The sequence below is a fragment of the Panthera pardus genome, unplaced genomic scaffold (genome assembly GCF_024362965.1).
Source record: "Panthera pardus isolate Hobbes unplaced genomic scaffold, ASM2436296v1 HiC_scaffold_3, whole genome shotgun sequence".
NCBI lineage: Eukaryota > Metazoa > Chordata > Mammalia > Carnivora > Felidae > Panthera > Panthera pardus.
The window spans coordinates 15,854,643-15,873,215 of NW_026526876.1; the positions used below are offsets into that span (position 1 = coordinate 15,854,643).

General features: G+C 62.5%; 1 protein-coding gene across 9 annotated transcripts in view; it reads left to right on the top strand.

Annotated features, from left to right (window-relative positions):
- The window catches only part of RBFOX3 (RNA binding fox-1 homolog 3), a 422,631-nt gene that overhangs the window by 338,050 nt on the left and 66,008 nt on the right, over window positions 1-18,573 (top strand). Inside the window, exon 1 of one of the 9 annotated variants that reach the window (XM_019466018.2) lies at window positions 3,922-4,103. The exons of 4 other annotated variants lie outside the window; for them this stretch is intronic. In XM_019466018.2, the coding sequence (XP_019321563.2) occupies window positions 3,999-4,103 (105 nt within the window). In that variant the 5' untranslated portion in view covers window positions 3,922-3,998. Of the gene's footprint in view, window positions 1-3,921; window positions 4,104-18,573 lie in introns of those variants that run through there. 4 more of the 9 variants (XM_019466021.2, XM_019466017.2, XM_019466019.2 and 1 more) reach the window with 4 other exon arrangements.

The window sequence follows — 18,573 nt, forward strand, 5'->3', positions numbered from 1 at the left end:
TGGAACCATCCGGACCTTTTGAGGTGCCTCCTTGCCTGATATTTATAGTGGTGCCCAGGAGCGCAGAAATAATTACAGTTCAGTTCCTGCCTCCCTAACAAGGGCTTTCTCAGATTCAGGGCGAATGGGATATTTTTTTCCTTGGCTTTTTTTTTAAAGTAGTGAATATTAGCACTGGATTGACAGCCTTTCCCAGCGCGCAGCCTCCCTTCACCCCAGAAGCGGGGGTAGCAGAGCCCCGGGGCCCCGGGCCTCGCCAACCCACCACTCAGGAGGCACCGGGGGCTCTGGAAGGCTGGGAGGAGTTCAGTCCAACTGAACATTGTTGCACGTCACCGTCTAGGCCCCGGAGGAGGGCAGGGTTCCTGACCGTCGGGATGGCACAGACTCAGACTCAGAGTCACCATAGATGTGTTCTGTGCCACTGGGGTGCTCCCAGGAGCACTGCTGGAGGAGCACAGGCCACTCTCCTCCTTTCTCCCCCAGACTGTGGAGAAAACATGGTCTCGCCAACCCCAGGGGCTCTGGTTTCTTGTAACAGCTTCGCCCAGGCTTCTCAGGGCCTGTGTTTCCAAGCCCCTGTGGCCACCGTGGCCCACTCAGCATCAGGATAAGCCTTGAGGTGGGGGTGACAGGGCAGGGACAACAGCACTCATCCCTGCCAGGTGCCATTCCAGGCATTGGGGCGATGCTGTGACCCAGCCAGCAAATTTCCTGTTCTCCTGACCCTCAACTCTTGAGGGGGAGACCAGATGGGCTAAATATTCAGCGGCCTGACCGCCCCCCACAAAGACAACGCCCCCTCTGCCCAGTGGACAGAGGCCTGTCTCAGTTTGTCAGCTAATAACTGGCTCAAAGTGGAAGCCACAAGCCCACGGCACAGCTCAAGAGGTGGTGGGCACACCAGCCCCCTGTCCTGAGGAATAAGCCGGACACACAGCGTTGTTCGAATCCTTCTTCTGGAGGTTTTTAAGATTCTGTTTTGCTGTTCTCGGTCTCCCTGGAGCCCGGGTGTGATTAGCTGGCTGATGGAGGCAGGTGTCCAGACATGCTCCCGGGGCCTGACGCTCTCTGGAGGTGAGGCTTGAAGCCAGGTGGCTGGGCTGAAAGGCCCCGCAGATGACCAGGTGCAAGAGTGCCCAAAACCATCCCGGCGCCACGGCAGGCATTCGTGGGGCCAACCACTGAGCTCAGGGGTCCCTCTAGGTAAAACTTCCCTGACCCAACCCCAAGTCTAAGCTCACCCCAGACCTGAGCTGCCACTATCCTGGGCTGTCACAGGTCTTAAGCCCAATAAGCTGTGGTCTTGGCTTGCTTTCCCCACCAGACGGTACACTCACTCCTGGGCAGAGAATTTTGGTTCTGTAGCTCCAGCGCCTGGCGCAATGCCTGTCTGCACATAGTGGGTTCTCGATAAGGAAAAGCAGGAGAGGCAGCCCACAAACGGTGCCTCCTATGTGTTGGGCAATGATTAGGACACACTCTCAAATCCTCTATGGGGAGGGAGAAAGCCTCGATCTCAGTAGATGCTTGGTAACAAAGGCAAATGAACGAGTGAATGATTCCCATGGAGAGTGGACGAGGAGCCCAGGGCTGGGGGGTGAATGCCACACAGATGCCCCAGATTCCTGAATGTCCTCCAGGGAACGAGCCGCTTGGGAGGCGACAACAGGAGAGAGGGGAGTCTCCTGAAACAGGAGGGCAGGACAGCAGGACTTGGGAGGCAAGAGGCCCGCAGGGCCGCCCCTGCTCTTGCAGCCAGGGCCACTCTGGGGTGCCAGCCTCCACAGGACAGCCCTCTACAAGTTGTCCCCTCGTAAATGCTATACCCGGCCAGGTCCCCTCCCTCAGATGCCCCAGACCTCCGCACCGGCCACCCCGCCACTGTCTCAGGCCGTTGGGGAGCCTCGTCCGGGAGACGAGCCAATAACCATCCAGCCCAAAGGCAGGGGGCTACCTCTGCAAGTCCACAGCCACGCCTGCGAACCCCACCCGTGGGAGGATCACGGAGTAGGACTCCGGAAAAGGGTCAGGCAAGCGCAACTGCTTGGCGGGGGCCGGCTCTCCCCACGGCAGTCCCTTCCTCTCTGCCCCTTCTGCTATCTGCCTGCCTTCCAGGCTCTGTACCCCTTTCCTTCTAAGGAAGGGACTGTGCAGGCTGCTTTGAGACATGAGGTGTCCAAGGGGCACACATCTGCCTGCCTTGTTCAAGCCGAGCTTGCACCAGACAGTGCCTGGAGGGAGCCCATCCTCAGCCCATCCTTGTCCCCTCCTCCCTGCTTCCTCCTAAGTGACCCTCATGGACACGTCCTGCAGTGAGCACCCTGAGACGTGTCCTCGGACATCATCCACCCAACCTCTAGGGCAGGTGCGGAAATGCAAGCCCAGAGAGGACAAGCGACTTCCCTGAAGTCACAGAGCGTGCGAAGGGGCCTCCGTTTGCTTCTCAGGCTGGTGGTCATCCCATCCCAGGGTGGTCCTGGCCCTTCCTCTCTCCAGAGTAGGGGCTCGCTCTCAGAAGTGAAAGGGAATCACGGGTGCCTTTGGGTAAGACAGGTGAGTCCAGAATTGGTGCTGGATATTTGGGATTCTCCCCTTGCCCAGGGGAGCATGCGTAAGTGGGACAGGTGGTTAGTCAGGTATATCTCCCTGCCGTCTCGACCTCGAACGGTGGCAAGGAGGAGACGGTCCCTCACGGCCAGGTTCACCTGTGGCTTGTCCTGGTTAACTGAGCCTGGCCAGGGGCATCTGTCCAGCGTAAACGTGTGGCAGGCCCGTGGGGGTGTGTGTGGCTGGTGAACTACAGATTTATGTGCACACACGCGCACACACACACACACACACACACACACACACACCTGTGACAGGGATGCTGCAGGGGACAATCAGGACCCGTGCCAGGCAGGGACTGGGTTCAGAGGTGGGTACATGTGCTCTCTTGCTGCATTGTGCGTGCACACCAAGTCCAGTGGGTTTGGGGATGGGGAGGGAAGGATGCGTTGTGAACAGTGCCCCTTGCCCCCCCTCCCCCCCCCCCCATTAAATATCCACGAGACCATGTGCCTGTGGCAGGCCTACGGTGTAAACGGGGTCTGGGGGCCAAGGGGAGGGCGGGAGAAGCCCCCTGGGGCTCCAGCTGGGTTTCCAAGCTCTGGGCAGCCGAGAAGCGTTCCCCGCTCGCTCGGAAGCCTCTGCGTAGATGCCCTCATTACATCACCGACATCCCCGCCACGGAGCCGGCCTCGCTTATGAGAGGCGCCTCTCTGAACGCCAAGCAGGACGAAGCGCCTTCCGGTCGGGCCGCAGAGCCGCTCCTGTCCGCAGCGGCCGGCGGACACAGCGAGGCCGGAGGGAGATTCCAGACCCCGACCCCGCGGCGGGGGTGGGGGCGGAGGGGGGGGCGGGGGGAGAGTGGGCGGCCGCCGGATTCGCCGAGGAGGAGGGCCGCGGAGGGGCCCGGGGGGGAGGGCGCCGGCGGGCGAGGGGTTAAGTGTGGGATCAGCTGTCGCGCCGTCGTTCCGGATTCTCTTCCCTCGGTGCGGGGCTCTGTTTGATGTTGGAGTACGCCAGGGGCTCCCCCTCCCACCGCTACACACGCGCGCACACGCGCGCACTCACACGCACACGCGCCACTCTTTGCAGACAGGGCTCCGGTGGCTCCAAAGTGACGGGCGCCCGCTCCCCCGCTGCCCTCACCCCTTCTCTCGCGCACACAGCCTACCGGGCCGTGTTCTCGCGCGCGCTCTCCCCAGCACCCCCGCCCGGGCAGGGGAGCACCGGGCAGTAGCCGCGCCGCTCGCCGTCCATGCCTCCCTCTTGAGGAGCGCCGCGCGGGGGAGGGGAGGGCCGAGGAGGAAGAGGAGGAGGAGGAGGAGGAGGAGACCGAGAGGGCGCCCGGGAGGCTGGGCGCGCGCACACACCGAGGGACGCGCGGAGGGTGCGAGCCGCGCAGCGAGCGCAGAGCTGCCTCCGGCCGCCGGGCGCCCCCCTGCCGCCCCATGCTGTGCTCCATGGCGAACTCGGGCTGCCTCCTGCTGTCCAACTCCGGCAGCATGCTCCCGCACTCCGTGCCCTGCCCGCCCGCCTTCCTCTACCTCCAACAGGTAAGCTGCCCCCGGCCCGGCGCGGCCCCCCGCCCGGCGCACGTGCGCCCCGCGCCGCCGCCCACCCCGCGCTCGGCCGCCTCCGCGCCGCCGCCGGGGCCCCGCTGCGCTCCCCGCGTCATGGCGCCGGGGCCCGGCGGGGGGAGCGGCGGCCGAGCGCGGGGTCGCCCGGGGCGCGCGCGGCGCCGGGCGGGGGGCCGGAGTTTGGGGCGTCGCTCGCAACTTTTCCGAAGGCGCGGGAGGGGGCGGCGGGCGGAGTCTCGGGGGAAGCCGGAGGGGAGGGGGCGGGGGTTCTCGTCGCCGCGGTCACTTTGGGGAACTTCGCGCCGGGCCGCGGGGGGCGGGGGGGCGGGGGACCCCCCCCCGTCTCCCCGGCCGCGTCGGGAAAGCCGGGGGGCCGCGCGGAGGCGGGGGCGGCGGGGGCGACGGCGGGGGCGCCGAGCTCTGCTGCAGCGGGGAGCGCGAGCGGGCCTCGGGGGAGACGGGCCACCCGCCTGGTGGGGCCGGCGAGGGAGGCCCGGGAGCTCCGGCCGGGGAGGGGGCTGGGGCCAGACTTTTGCAATCTGCTGGGCTGCGCAGGAAGCTCCGGCTGGTGAGGGGGGCAGAAAGCCAGAGCGACTCTGAGCCCCCAAAATCCCCCAGGACGCTCCAGGGGAGGTGAGCGCAGAGCATCAGCTTACTGCCTGCCCGCCTGCCCGCCTGCCGTGGTGTGCCGGGGCGGGGGGTCCTGCGATCCCACCCAATGCGGAATCGGTGCGGTCCCAGGCCTGCATTGGAGACGGAGAGGGGCCTTCCTCGCCTCCCCCAGGCCCCTTGGTCTCTCCGGGCTGCTGTTCCCAGTCCCAGCCCAGCCAGAGCCGACTGGGGGCTGCAGTAGCCTGCCTCACCCACCGTGGCCGCCCACACCTCGGGGCCTGTCCTTCCTCCTGGCACTGTGGGGCTGCCTTTTTTATCTGTAGCACCCTGAACCTCTGCTTGGGCCTGCAGGGGTGGGGGCGGCTGCCTGCTCGAAGAGGCCTGGGGCTTGAAGGGAGAAGCCCGGTGAGGCCTGGAGAGCTTCGGGCTGGCTGTCCTGGGGCCTGCACAACCCAGCGGGAGGGCTCCCTTAGGACCAGGTGTGCACCTTGGGCTGGGTGTGGAGGTGGGAGGCAGAAGGTAGTGGGTGTCATGGCAATGCTGATGGTCAGGGTCAGGCCAGGCCTAATAGCCTGAAGCGACCATGGACCCCCGCCGTCTCTCCCATGTATCATTTGAAGAGAGGAGCCCAGAAGTGTGTGTTTCTTGGAGACGATGTCAGGCTCCAGGTGGAGCTGGGCCTTTGGATGGTGGGTTCTTGTCTTTTTGCGCCCCTTGGGCTCTCCAGAGAGCCAAGAAAGAAGGGACCATGGCAGGTGGCTCAGGAGGAGCCGTGGACACAGCAGGCAGAGACGGGGCCCTCAGAGCTGAGCCAGGTCGGTCAGCCCCTGGACTGCTGGGTACTCAGGTCAGCCCCTTACTAGGATCCGCGCAGTGGGGATCGCCGAACACGTCGGCAACTGCAGAGGAAGGGCCGGGGGACTGCCTGAAGGTGAGGAGCAAAGGGCAGCCGGAGCGGCCTGGGATCCAGAGACCCTGGCCCTCGATCCCACCCTCCATAGGACCTGACATCTGGGCAGTCCTGGGCACAGCTCAATAGCCACAAAAACTGCTGAGGGGACCCCTCTGCCCCCAGGCAGGCGGGTGTCCAAGCCCGAGCCGTGGCCGACTCCCGAAATTCTCCATCATCACGTGAGTTGCACGCAGTCAGGGTGGGCCCGGGAGGTCAGCCTTCCAGGGCATCCCAAATTTCCATGAGTACAGCAATCGCTTGGGGATCTCTGGGGTGGGGCCCAGGAATCTGCATTTCTAACAAGCTCACAGGTGAAGTCACGGGGCAGACCACTCAGGTAGCAAACATCTGTAGCACCCTCCCCGGCCACCGGAACGTATGCCCTGGGCTGCTAGAAGAGACTCCAGTCCCCTCTGCAGACAGTAGGATTGGAGGCTATTCCAGGGCTTATTGGCTGTGTCAATAAGCAAGTCAGGTCCCCTCTCTGAACCTCAGGATCTTCCTCGGAGAAAGCGTCCTGTCCTCCCAGGCTGAATGGGAGGGTTGAGTTGGGATGAAGTACCAGCCAGCCTCTGGAAAATGCCAGATGTTGGCATCATCTTGATGGAGTCAGACGTGTGCTCATAGTTGGGGTGAACGTGCCAGCAGGACCGGTGAGGAAGGCACTCTGATTCTTCCAGGGCTGGGTGACTGCGTCCCCACCTAACGGCATTTGGAACTTTCTGTAGGGGCGGCGGGAAAGCAAGAAGATGCCGATGAGCCGTAGCCATTCCGAGTGGGTGTCAGCCATGAGCAGAATTGCTTCTGGGAAAGCCAGAGCGTGCCCACTGGGGCCAAGCTCCGAAGTACCCTGTTGCCTACGAGGCATTTCCGCAGCGGGTGGCCGTGTGTCTCCGTGGGCCGGGGAAGATCTTAATGCAGCCGTTTCCGGGCTGTCTTTGGGGGCACACGTTAATAGGAGCTCACGCAGGTCTGGTGGTCCAGGGCCAATGCAAGACAAAAAATGACGCTTAGTTGGAGACCCTGCTTGTCCCAAACCACGTTGGGAGTGAGGCAGAGCCTCCCGTGTCCCCTGGAAGCGGAGGCCATGTGAGGAGGGGGCCTGGGGTGGCCCCTGGCCGGGCGGCCCCTGACCGGGTGTCCAGGATCCAAGCTTGCCTCCCCCGCAGCCCCACCGAGGAGTTGCAGGTCTGCATGAGTGAGCCTTGGTGCCGCATGTAGGCTGTGTGTTCGGTCTCGGCAGCACGTTTGATAACAGGGGCAGGAGCAAATACGTGAAATCAAGCAAGACAAGAGACGTGGTTTGCGGCGCATTAAGATACAGCATTTAAACAGGCGAGCGTTGGAAACATACCGTCTTTCAAACTTGAAATTAGAACGTAAAACCTCAACCAGCAGAATGCCGTTCTCTGTTAACGTGGCAAGCTCTTCCTGCTGCACGGGCTGGACCCCAAGTGTGCAGAGGACGGGCCGCGTCCCCTCTGGGACGCAGTGACTCCGTAATTCGTTAGAGATGCTCGTTGCCGGGCATCCTTTCTCGCAGCGTCTCGGTGGTGCTGATGTTTATTTGTCAGAGTTCCCACTGTCCGCTGGACAAACTTCAGGTCCCCCAGCACCGGGAGAAACCCGGCTGCAGCTGGGCTCTGGCATTCGCTAAGAGCCTAGCCTAGCAGCCCCGGGCAGCGGTTGTGTCCCCACCTGCCCCGCCCGCCGCTGGGCCCTCGATTTCCCACGGGGCGGCCCGGAGCCCTGGTCCCCCTACATCTGGCCCCACCTAGGGATCCTGGGGTGCTGTCATCCGTGGTGCATTGCGGCCAGCCCGGCAAGGGGTGAGGTCAATACTGGTCACCTCTCAGAGCAAGAAGGAGCTCGTCTAGAAATCTAGAACATCAGCAACACTCCCTGTGAGGCCCTTGTCTGGGCTCCAGTAGAAGAAAGTTGTAAAGAATGGGGGGGGGGGGACCCCTGTGCCACAAAATGGGATTTTGTCACAGTAATTACTTCTTACTAAGCTGCAGTGCCCTATAGAGGAATCTCATCACCATATCCGATTGCAAAGCCGGGAACTCGCTCTGGGGGAGAGATACAGGCGCCTTAAGTTTCGTAGGAGGGAGCGCCGGTGACGGAGAGGAGGGGCCGTGCCGGCAGGATGCTGGCCGGTCCCACGGACAGCAGCCCCTGGAGACCGCGAGCACTGGGGCCTTCCTGTGGGCCGCGTTTGGAGCTCTGTTGATCTCATCATCCTTCTGTTCTTAATCAAGATGAAATCACAGATGGCCTTGCGTGCCCTCGACAACACTGGCAATCACCGGAAGTTTCCGTGGAGGATGTGGCGTTTCCACGCAGCTTCCAGCGTGAGGCGGGCCGCGTCTTGGTGTTGTTGACAAGACGCGTTCCCTCGGGGTGTGGAACCCAAAGACTTCTAGAGGGGGGGTGGTCAGGGAATCCTGGGGTCTATTTGAGATTCATTAGGAAGCTCTTCTATTAATAATCAACGGGGGGGGGGGGGGGGGTAGCGGACCCGCTAACGCAGGAACTCTTAGTAGGTTTAATTACCGTAGCAAAGGGGACGCCCCTTCTGACACCGTCCGAGCACGCCTGACGGCTGTCTCCGTTCCCTGGGCAGTTGGCCTATCGCCTTGGTGTGATTCCAGGAACCCCCGTCTGAGACACGTTTGCTCCAGGTGGCAGAACGTGCCCGTGGGTACGCCCCGGCCAACGGGAGGGGCAGGCACCGAACAGAAGCGTGTCCGCGTCTTGGGCAAGGCACGCGATCCACGTCTGCTCTGTTGCTGTCCCCTGGTCGCGGCGTCTGTGGCTTCTTACCCACTTTTCCCTCTGGCGGCTCACATTTGTTGTGGAGTCTGCTGAGCGTAACGTGCGCGTTTTACAGTTGGGGAAACTGAGGCACGTAGAGGCCAGGTGACGTGCTGACTCATAAAGCCACCGGCCAGCAGAGCCTGGCTTCGACCCCAGAAGCCTCGGGCTGGGGGGGGGTATCGAGGACCGAGGAGGTCCTGCCCTCTGACCGCTTCCTGGCCACGCGCGAGACAGAAGTGACCCGACGGGAGCCCTCACACGGCCTGAGCTCTCATCTTGCCCACAGACTTGTCACCAGCAGCGTTCCGGAGGTTTCCGTTGGGTTGGGGAGAGCGGACGTGGCCTGCCTCGTTGCATCTTGCTCTGCGGGCACGCGGGTTTCTCCGAAGAGCGTTGAGTGGGGAGCTCTGTGCGCTGGGCGGATGATGGGCACAGGAGCCGGGCGGGCAGGTCCAGCCCTGGGCACAGGTGGAAGGCGCTCCACGGAGGAGAGGCCGGGTGCTGGGCGTTCAGACCCAGCGGAGCACGAAGTCTGCGCAGAGCGGCCGCGGACCCCCTACTGCCCTGCGTGGCGCCTCTGCCCAGAGGTGGGGGCGCGTGGGGCATCTTGCAAGCCAGCGTGTCGCGATGTGGACAGACGTTCGTGTCTCGGGGCCCGGAGGGCTGGGGGTGGTCCCGGAAGCAGGTGGGGAGTGGCCGACCCTTCTCGGGACAGCGTTTGCGGGATTTTCCAATTCCATCAAGGAGGCCTGCGCCCGTCTCTCACAGCTACGGCGGGAGACTGAGGTTCAAATGACGTACCCTGTTTCCCGGAATCAGAAGTGAAGGGTTGGCTTGGCCATCATCCTCCCTGCCTTCGGCGACCCCCAGTGAGTCTGAGGAGCGGGTCCCCCCTGTGCTGAGGTTCCGGGTCCTTATCGAGTACAGAGAAGCCACGTGCTGACGGCCCCACACCAGGACCCGAGTTTGTGGGCTTTCCCGGCCCGTCTGGCTGGCAGGGCCGGGGAGCAAGCATGGTGGGGCACGGGGCTAAGCAGGCCGCAGCGGGCGTGCTGGGAGGTCAGCAGAGGGCAGGGAAGGACACTGCAGCAGGGCCGACTCTGCCCGCGGCCTGTCCCCTCCCCTGGCATGGCCCAGAGCCTGTGCCCACGACACCGGCCGGGCAGGTGCTGAGCCATTAGAGCTTGGGAATCACATGTGGCCGCCGTCCTTGCAGGAGGTGAGGCTGAGGTCCAGGCCCACATGCTTTCTGGTCCTGGGGACAGTCACCTGAAGGTGGCTCAGAGTGGAATGTGGGGCTCCAGGGAGACAGCAGGAGCCCGCAGCGCCTCAGGCCAGCCCTGGGACGGGGCCTGCGGGCCTTGACTCCTAACTCAGCCGGCAGCGGGCCTGTGGGCAGCGTCCAAAGCTCCTGGTGGTGTGGGATCAAGGGACCCTCGAGGGCCTCTGTGACCAGGGGGTTGATTCTAACCCAGGTGCCAAGAAGCGGCAGCTGCCGACAGGGCTCCCTTACTCCCCAAGGCCAGGGCTTGACCAGCCGACCCAGGCCTCTGGGGTCCCCGTGAAGCTGCACATGGCTGTCCCCGCCTGCCACCGGCCTCTGTCCTCCTAGCCCCTCTCTCCGTGCTTCCTGACTGGCCTTCAGCCTTTGTCATCCTCCTTCGTGTCCGTTCTCGCTTCCAGAATTTTCCATGCTTCTGAGCCTCCCCCTTCTTCCTTCCTGGCCTACTTCCTCTCCCTTCCCATATTCGTTTTCCCTGTTTCTCCCCTTCACCCGTGTCTTCTTCCCCCAGGGGATTCTCACCCCCTCCCATCTTCTGAACCCTGGCCAGCCTGCATGACCCCCTCCGGGCCCCGCCATAGCCTGCCGGCCCACGGGCAGATTGCTACGTGGTTCCATCAGGGGCTGTGCAGCCTGGAGCCGCACCGGCTGCGGGCTTCTGTGTCGCCGGTGCGGCAGGTGTGGTCCGTGGTGTCTGGGTGCCCGGGGAGAGCGAGCCCGGTTCTGGAAGGAGGCCCGCTGGGGCTGCAGCCGGGGGGCTCACGGGAGGCCTGGGGAGGCTCTGGGGCCAGCCGGGCCCAGCCCACCTGCGGCAGCCTCGAGAGGCAGTGGAAGCAAGGCCTGTCCTCCCCCAGGTTAGGAGCTCCGAGGGGCCATCAAGGTCTTTGTAGCTTCTGGGCCCCTGAGCAGCTCAGAGTCGGCAGAGGAGGGGGAAGGTGGCACCCCCAGGGCGTCCACGAATTATCCACGGGGCAGCTGTTGGTACCAGGCGCTACAGTAGGGCCCTGGGGGGAGAGTTGGAAACAAAGCCCCCCGCCCCCAGTCCTGTGCCCCCTGGGGTCACAGGCTCGACTCAGTCACAACAGATGAGTTCTAAGAGTGGCAAGCACGTGTCCCCCCGAATGTGGCCACGAGGGCACATGCGGGGTCCACCCCGGCGGGCAGAGAGGGGGCCAGCCGACGTCTTCCCTGCCAGGCCCTGGCTTCTGTGTCTCGAAGGTGGGATTTTGCTTTCTTTTTCCTTCCCCTCCGGAGGGCTGTGGGGGCTGCAGAGACTCCCGCTTCTTGCCCCCCTCCCGGTCCATACCTGCCCCATCGTCACCAACCCAGGCATGCTGTCCAGCCTCTTAGTCACCCCAAGGAGGCGGCTTCAGTGTGTCCGGCGGGCAGGCGTGCGGACGCAGGTATCAGACCGCAGTGCTCGTGTGCGGCGTGCATGGGAGCGTGTGGTCGTAGGCAGGCGTTGAGAAGGCAGAAGGAAGCCGCTGTGACGATGAAAACTGCCCCTTCTCTGCCCCACCGCGGGGAACCTACCACCCAGCGTTTGGGGGCGTTCCGGAGGGAAGTTCCCCTCGTCCCTCTGCCTCCACGCTGGGCCACCTGGCTGGGAGAGGGGCCCTGCTCCCTCGTTCCTCGGTGGCTTCCTTTGTTCTCCTGCTTCTCTTGGTGGAGATGAGCAGGTCGGGAATTCAGAAGGAACTTGAGCAAGCTGTTAAGGTGAACCGAAAGGAAGCAAGCAAAAGAAACACGCAAGTTCCTGAGCCCCTGAGCGAATGCATCACCCTGGCGATGCATCTGGGGTCGGGGAGTCACTAAGACGTCATTGAGGCCAACCCCTTCCCTCCGGTTCAGCTTCCGCATGTGGTGGGTGCAAATCTCGGACTGTGTATGAGGAGGGGAGGTCCCACGACCTCTAGTGTCCCACTAGACGGGGAGCCAAGCGAGAACTCACTGCCGTCGCCAGCCACACGGGGAAGTGCCGGGGTAAAGCCTGGAGTAAAAACCAGGGCCAGGTCTGATTTCTGCTCTGCCCAACCTGCCGTCCTCCTGAGCCTCAGTTTCTCATCAGTAAAGCAGCACAGCCACCAGCGAGGGCTGCCTGGCGTGGGAGGTGGGGTTAGAAATGGAGAGCCTGTGCCTGGGGATTTGTTCCGTTTTTGGTGGGAAAGGCACTGCCGAACCAGGCGTGTTTATGGATGATAGGTCAGGAGAATGAGCAGAGGGCATTCCAGGCTCAAACAGGATCTCGAGAGGCTGACGGTCCTGGAAGGTCAGCAGGTGGGCACATCAGGAAGGACAGACCTGGACAGGACAGAAGGTGGGAAGGGGCGGTGGCTTTAAAGGAAAATCTCTGGGGCACCTGAGTGGCTCAGTCGGTTGGGCGGCTGACTTTGGCTCGGGTTATGACCTCACAGATCGTGAGCTCGAGCCCCGCATCGGGCTCTGTGCTGATGGCTCAGAGCCTGGAGCCTGCTTCGGATTCTGTGTCTCCCTCTCTCTGCCCCCCGCCCCACCCCGGCTTGTTCTCTCTCCCCCTCTCTCTCTCTCAAAAGTAAATTTCAAAAAATTAAAAAAATAATAAAGGAAAATCTCAAAGGACATTTCTAACTAATTTCCCATTGGTTGTCTTTGGAAGTGATGAGTTCCCTGTCACCGGAGGAATTCAACAGAGGCTGGATGACTCACATGTCTCAGAGGCTCTAGAACAATGCTGTCCGTGTCCGGTGCAAATATGGAGCCAGCTGGTAGGAAAGTCTATAGTTTACGGTAGCCACTTAGAAGTGAGAAGCAGCAGGTGAGATGAATTTCGGTAATACGTTTTGCTTAACCCCGTATGTCTTAGAAAATCACCGCCACGTGTGATCGGTGTGAAGTAAGTTATTGACGAGGTGGCTTGCGTTTTTCATTTTGTGCTAAGTCTTTGAAGTCTGGTGCATGTACATCACATACCTGTTGGGACTAGCCACGTCTCTACGGCCCCGTGCTCGTGTGGGGTCATGGTTAACAGACTGCGCCGATCCGGAACGTTTCCATCGTCGCAGAAAGTGCCGCTGGACAACACAGAACTCGGTCGGCCTCACTGCGCAAAGCCTGGTCTTTGGACCAGCAGCGCAGGGAGCCAGCTAGAAACGCAGCCTCCTCCGTCAGAATCGGCATGGGACGGGAGGCCAGGGGGGGGTCACACCCCTCTAGAACTCGGCGTGTTTCAGGGTAAGGACAGGGTGGCCTCGGGATCTGTGACCGCAGGTCTGAGTCCCATCGCGCCCTCCAGCCTGCTCGTGCCCGTCTACACACGCTCTGTGTTCCTAACAAAGTCCCCACCTGCCCGCGGCAGAGTGGAGAAAGCAAAACTCTAAATGGTGTGATTTTCTGCCCATAAGCATAAATCTGCTTTTGTGTATAAAATGCCCGTTTTAGTTAAGTGACAGTGAGACCCGCTGTTTCCACCTTCCCCTCTCTTTTTGGTCTTTGTTTGGTAAAAAAATAAAAGGCCAGCCACTGGAATCAATTTCCCCCTTTCTCCCCTTAAAAAAAAAAAAAAAACACATCGGGGGCGCCTGGGTGGCTCAGTCGGTTAAGCGTCCGACTTCAGCTCAGGTCATGATCTTGCGGTTTGTGAGTTCGAGCCCCATGTCGGGCTCTGTGCTGACAGCTCATAGCCTGGAGCTTGCTTAAGATTCTGTGTCTCCCTCTCTCTCTGCCTCTCTGACGCTCACGCTCTGTCTCTGTCTCTCTCAAAAACAAATAAAAACGTTAAAAATGTTTTGAAAAAACGGGCGCCTGGGTGGCTCAGTCGGTTAAGCGTCCGACTTCGGCTCAGGTCATGATCTCGCGGTCCGTGAGTTCGAGCCCCGCGTCGGGCTCTGTGCTGACAGCTCGGAGCCTGGAGCTTCGGACTCTGCGTCTCCCTCTCTCTCTGCCCCTCCCCCGCTCATGCTCTGTCCCTCTCTCTCTGTCAGAAATAAATAAACATTTTTTTTTAAATTTTAAAAAAGTACATCGTACTAAGTGGTCCTGTTCAAAAGTCTGGAAGCCAGCGACCTACAGGAGAAACCACTGAGCCCGATCCACACACCCCCCCCCCCCCGCCCCCCGCCTGTTTTTATAAAAAAGTTCTGCTGGAACGCGGCCACGCTCATTTGTTTACGTGCCGTCTGCGGCCGCCTTCGCAGAGCAGAACAGTTGCAACACAGACCATATGGCCCGCAAAGCTCCAAGTATTCGCTGCAAAAGTTTGCCAACCCCTGACCCGGAGCAGGACTGTCCGCGGAGGTTCAACGGGAGCCACCCCGGGGCGCCGAGGTTTCCAGCAGCTGCGTTTACCAAAGTTGCAAAGAAACAGATGAAATCCACTTGAGGGATCTGGTTGATTTCACCCGGTCCAGAATCCGTTGGTGGCAATAGCTAATGGACGTAAACGTGACCGAGATACTTGGCATTCTTTCTTCACGCTAAATCTTCGACGTCCACTCTGTATTTTTTGCCCACGGCACGTTGCACATCGGACCAGCCGCGTTTCAGATGCCCGGCAGCCACATGTGGCCGGTGGCTGCTGTGGGGGGGCAGCGCAGGTCTGGAAGGAAGGAGGCCGGTCCCAGCGGGCGATCTGGGGAGGTGGCTCACAGCAGCCGGGCTCTGCCGCGGGTATCAGTGGTGCATCTAGACCGTCTCAAAGGGAGAGAGACAGAGGGGCGAGCGCGTTCAGGCCAGCTTCCTCGACTGCCTGGAACCTGGAGCGCAGGGGAGAGAGTGACAGTGGGGGTGTGTTTGGGTCTTCGCGGAGAAACTTGGGCTTTTCTCAGTAGGCGGTAGGGAACCGTGAAAGGCCTCGAGCAGGGGGCCACGACATGATCGGATCTGCAGGCGACGAAGGTGAGTCTGGGACGGAAAAAGGAGGCTACAAGCCAGGGCAAGAGATAACGGGGCCTGACCCAGGGGTGGGCCGTGGGGACAGGGATACGGTGGGCTCGGTGAGGAAGATGTTGCACGTCCCCCGTGCACGCGGACTGTGGAGAAGGAGGGTCCCTGTGGCATTGGTGGTTTTTCTGGCTTGAGGTTGGTGCTGATGCGTGGTTGGGTGGGCCGTTCCTGTGGCCGTGGCCCTGACCCCGGCTTGTGCGTTCAGCCCCGGGGCCCTTGCTCCTTGGCGGACAGAGGCCTTCCCCCGTCAGCCCCGGACTCCGCCCCCCCCCACCCCCCGGCAAGCTCCAGACTGGGCTGCACGTCCCAGAGGAGGACCCTCAGGCCCTGCCCCCTCTTCTGGCCTCCTTTCCAGCCCGTTCAGCTGGACCAGAGAGGGTGCACCGGACAGATGTGAAGGCCTGACTGTATGATTTTGGCAGCTTAACTAACCCTTCATCTCTCATTCTCCCTTGACATCTGGTCTGAGCCCGGCTGCAACCCGGGCGGCCCCCCGAATCCTGCCCTCAGACATGCTTCAGAGCTTATCTGCAAGGTAGATGGGACCACCCAGCGCCTCGCTCCAGAGAGGCGGCGGCCCCACCCTGCAGCCCCAGCGTCCCCAGCCACTGCCAGACGCCTGGCCAGGGAAGGGCATGGCAGGGGCTGGGGGCCAGGCGGCAGGCGGCCTCCTAGGACAGGCTCCTGGGCGGAAGGTGACGGGAGCCAGAGCATCTGAGGGAGGGGCAGAGAGGGTCCCGAGTAGAGAATGCTTACCTCCGCGCCACCTGGGGAGGCCTCACAGATGAGGGGCCGGGGCGGTTCCAGGCATGGGGTCTGTGGGGGGAGAACAGGCCGACGAGCCAGGGGCAGCCTGAGCCGGGCTGGGGGTGCACCTGGCCAGCTGGCGGGAGGGCGCGTGGCTCTCACCAGGACTGCCAGTCCCCAGACGCCTGCCTGACATGCTCTCATTTTCTTTAAGACGCGGCTGTCTCTCGTGAGACCTTTCTTGACTGTCACTAAGCCACCCCACACCCCTCCGTCCCCCTCCCCCCCCCTCTGTCTCTCACCTTCCCCTGCTGTAGTTTTCTTCAAAGCCTTTATGGACACCTGATCCGTTTTACGCTGTACCTGTTGATCTGCCTGCCTCTAGGAGGGGAAGGACTCCTGTGTGTGTTGTTCACTGCCGGTTCCCCGGCACCTAGAACAGAGCCTGGCACGTGGAAGGTACTCAGGGAACCTGCGTGATTGAGACCCTGCCTCTGGCGGCCTCGGGGACCCAGTGGCCTGCCCTGTGCCGCCAGCCAGGCACCTGCTCCGAGCCCGTGCACTGCAGCAGGGAGGTGACGAAGCTGGGGCGGGGTCTGCCCTCCCAGCCCCTTGCAGGGGTTCCAAGGCTCAAGGGGCAGGAATATTCTGGAGGCAAGCACGCGTGGCTCATCTCCACCACCCACCGTTTTTTCCCGTCTCACCGTGTGGTCTCTTTTTAATGAGATAGAACCCGTATCGTAAACACACCCGTGCAAAGTGCGCAGCCCCCTGGTTTCCGTACGCTGATGAGGCTCTGCAGCCATCGCCGATGTCTGACTCCGGAACGTTTCTGTCCCCTAGGCATTAAGCAGCCGGTGCCCTGGCCCTGCCCCTTGCCCCTGGGCAGCCCCCAGGCTGCTCTCTCTGGGCCCACCTCCTCTGGACATGGCACACTAACAGAGCCCTACCGTCTGGGGCCCTCTGCCTCTTGGGCTCTGCAGCGGGGGGGTGGGGGGCGCCTGCAGTGGGGAGCGGTAGGGCCCTGCCCTCGAGGGCTTGCACGGTGTGGGGGGGAGCGGTTTCTCGGTCCTGGGCTGGGTGTGACCCGAGGAGCCACCCTCAGCTGGCCTCCAGAGGGGCCTCGTGGGAGAGGTTCACCCACCCGCCCTGCACAGGAAGGGGGAGTGCGTGGGCTTGGGAGCAAGAGGAGGGGGGAGCTTGGAGGGGGCCCCTGAACCTCCCCAATTCGGTCTCCTTATTGGTATTCTAGCATCTTGGTCCGAGCCTTGGCCCTGCCTAGGGTGCGTGGGAAATCGTCTGGTTTCTTCTGAGGAAGCCCAGACAGGAGATGCCCATCGAGCGAGCGGCTGGGCCAGAGGGGACGTGTGTGCCCGTCTCTGAGCTCCAAGGGCCAGCCGGCCGCTCAGACTCCCGCAGCCCCAGCACCGTGCAGGGGCTCCTTGGCAGAGGCGGGGCAGGGGCCCGGGCGGCCGTTTCAGAGGTGTCCTGGGGCCAGCAGGCAGCCTGGCGAGAGCGTGTGCGTGTGTGATGCGGTGGTCTCCAGGGACGGCCCGTGTGACACGGCCGCAGCATGGCTGACGACTGGGGACTGGGGAGAGGGCAGAGCGAGTGGCTCTGCGGGCTGGTATGTGTATCTGTGTGACGCAGGGCCCGGGGCAGGCGCTAGGACAGGGGGAGCGGGGAGGATGAGCCAGCAAGCGGCCTTCGTCCCTGCCGGGCCACCGTCTCTGTCCCAGTGCCCAGAGCCTCCTGCAGAGTCCTCAGTGTCCCAAAGTCGGGCCTCCCTGGGCGGGCCGGGCCTCGGGCCTCAGTTTCCTCATGGGTCCGTGGGCCGTCTGTGCCTCCTTCCGTCACATCCGGTGGGGGGATAGTGGCCGGTGCAGCCCCGGTGGCCAGTCCCAGGCCGGGAATGGCGGATGCTCTGGCCTCTTTAAAGCTGCAGATACACTCAGTCCAGAATAGGAATCGCCAAAACAAGGTCACTAAGTGTGTAGTTTATCTTAAATATTTCCGTGTAGCAAATTAACAGTTTAAACCTGGGCTGGAGCAAATGCGGTGCGATTGTGCCCTTCACAAGTCGATGACAGTGATTATCTTCCTGCAGAATTGAAGGCGTACATGGGAGTCCTGACCTCCTGCTCCTCACCCTGTGCAGCCTCCCAGTGGGCCCCGGGGGCGCCAGGGCTCCCCAGGAGCTGGGGGACAGAGCGGCCGGGGCCCTGGGGGCTGGATGTCACAGTGGGCCGTGTGCCCAGAGACTTCGGGGAGGTGGAGTCTCTCGTGGCGGCTTTGCTGTTACCCAGCTCCCATAAATCCGGGACTGACCACGGCCCCTCGCTCTCCACCCCCCACCTGGCCCTGTGGCTCGCAGCCGGCCGGGGACCCCCACCCTCTCCGGTTGTGCGTCTTCTCCCTCCCTCCTCCTTGGAGGGGGTTGGAAATTGCTAGAACCTTGTAGGCTCTGTGCTGCCCCTGGGAGTGGGGGGACTGGAATGGACCCTAAAAGGATCCAGCAGCCAAGAGAGACAGCTTCCCGAGACCCCTCTGGCATCTCCGGCCGCCCTCTGGCTCCAGGTTGGCCAGGACCCTGGGTGGGGCCGACCGGGAAGGTGTGGAGCAAGAAATCCAGGCGGGAGGTAGCACAGGTGCACCAGGGAAACTGAGGCACCCACCAAGGGGCCCTCCCCCTGGGGTCGCAGGCAGACCCTGCCCCAGGCCGTTTGCAGGCTTGGGGTGAGGGCTGACGATGCCAGCACAGGGTGGCTGGGAGGTCAGGAGACTGCGGCTTAGGGCCCTGGTGCCCCTTCTGTAAGGTGGGGCTCAGGGCCCCTGCCATGCCTGCGATGGGCGAGAAAGGGCTGCGTCCCACGGGAGGCTGCAAGGGGGCCGTGCATCACTTTCAGACCCGCATGCGCAGTGCGGTGCTGGGATGTTCACACCCCTCCAGATCAGCGCCGCCGCAGAGGGGGCCTGATGGAGACCCCGGAGGGCAGGTGTGACCCCAGAGGGCAGGCGAGGTCTTCAGCCTCGTGCCTGATAGAGAGGGCCTGTCGCAGACCCCGCGGAGCAGGTGGGGGGAGGATGTCCTCGGCCTCGTACCTGGCCCGGCA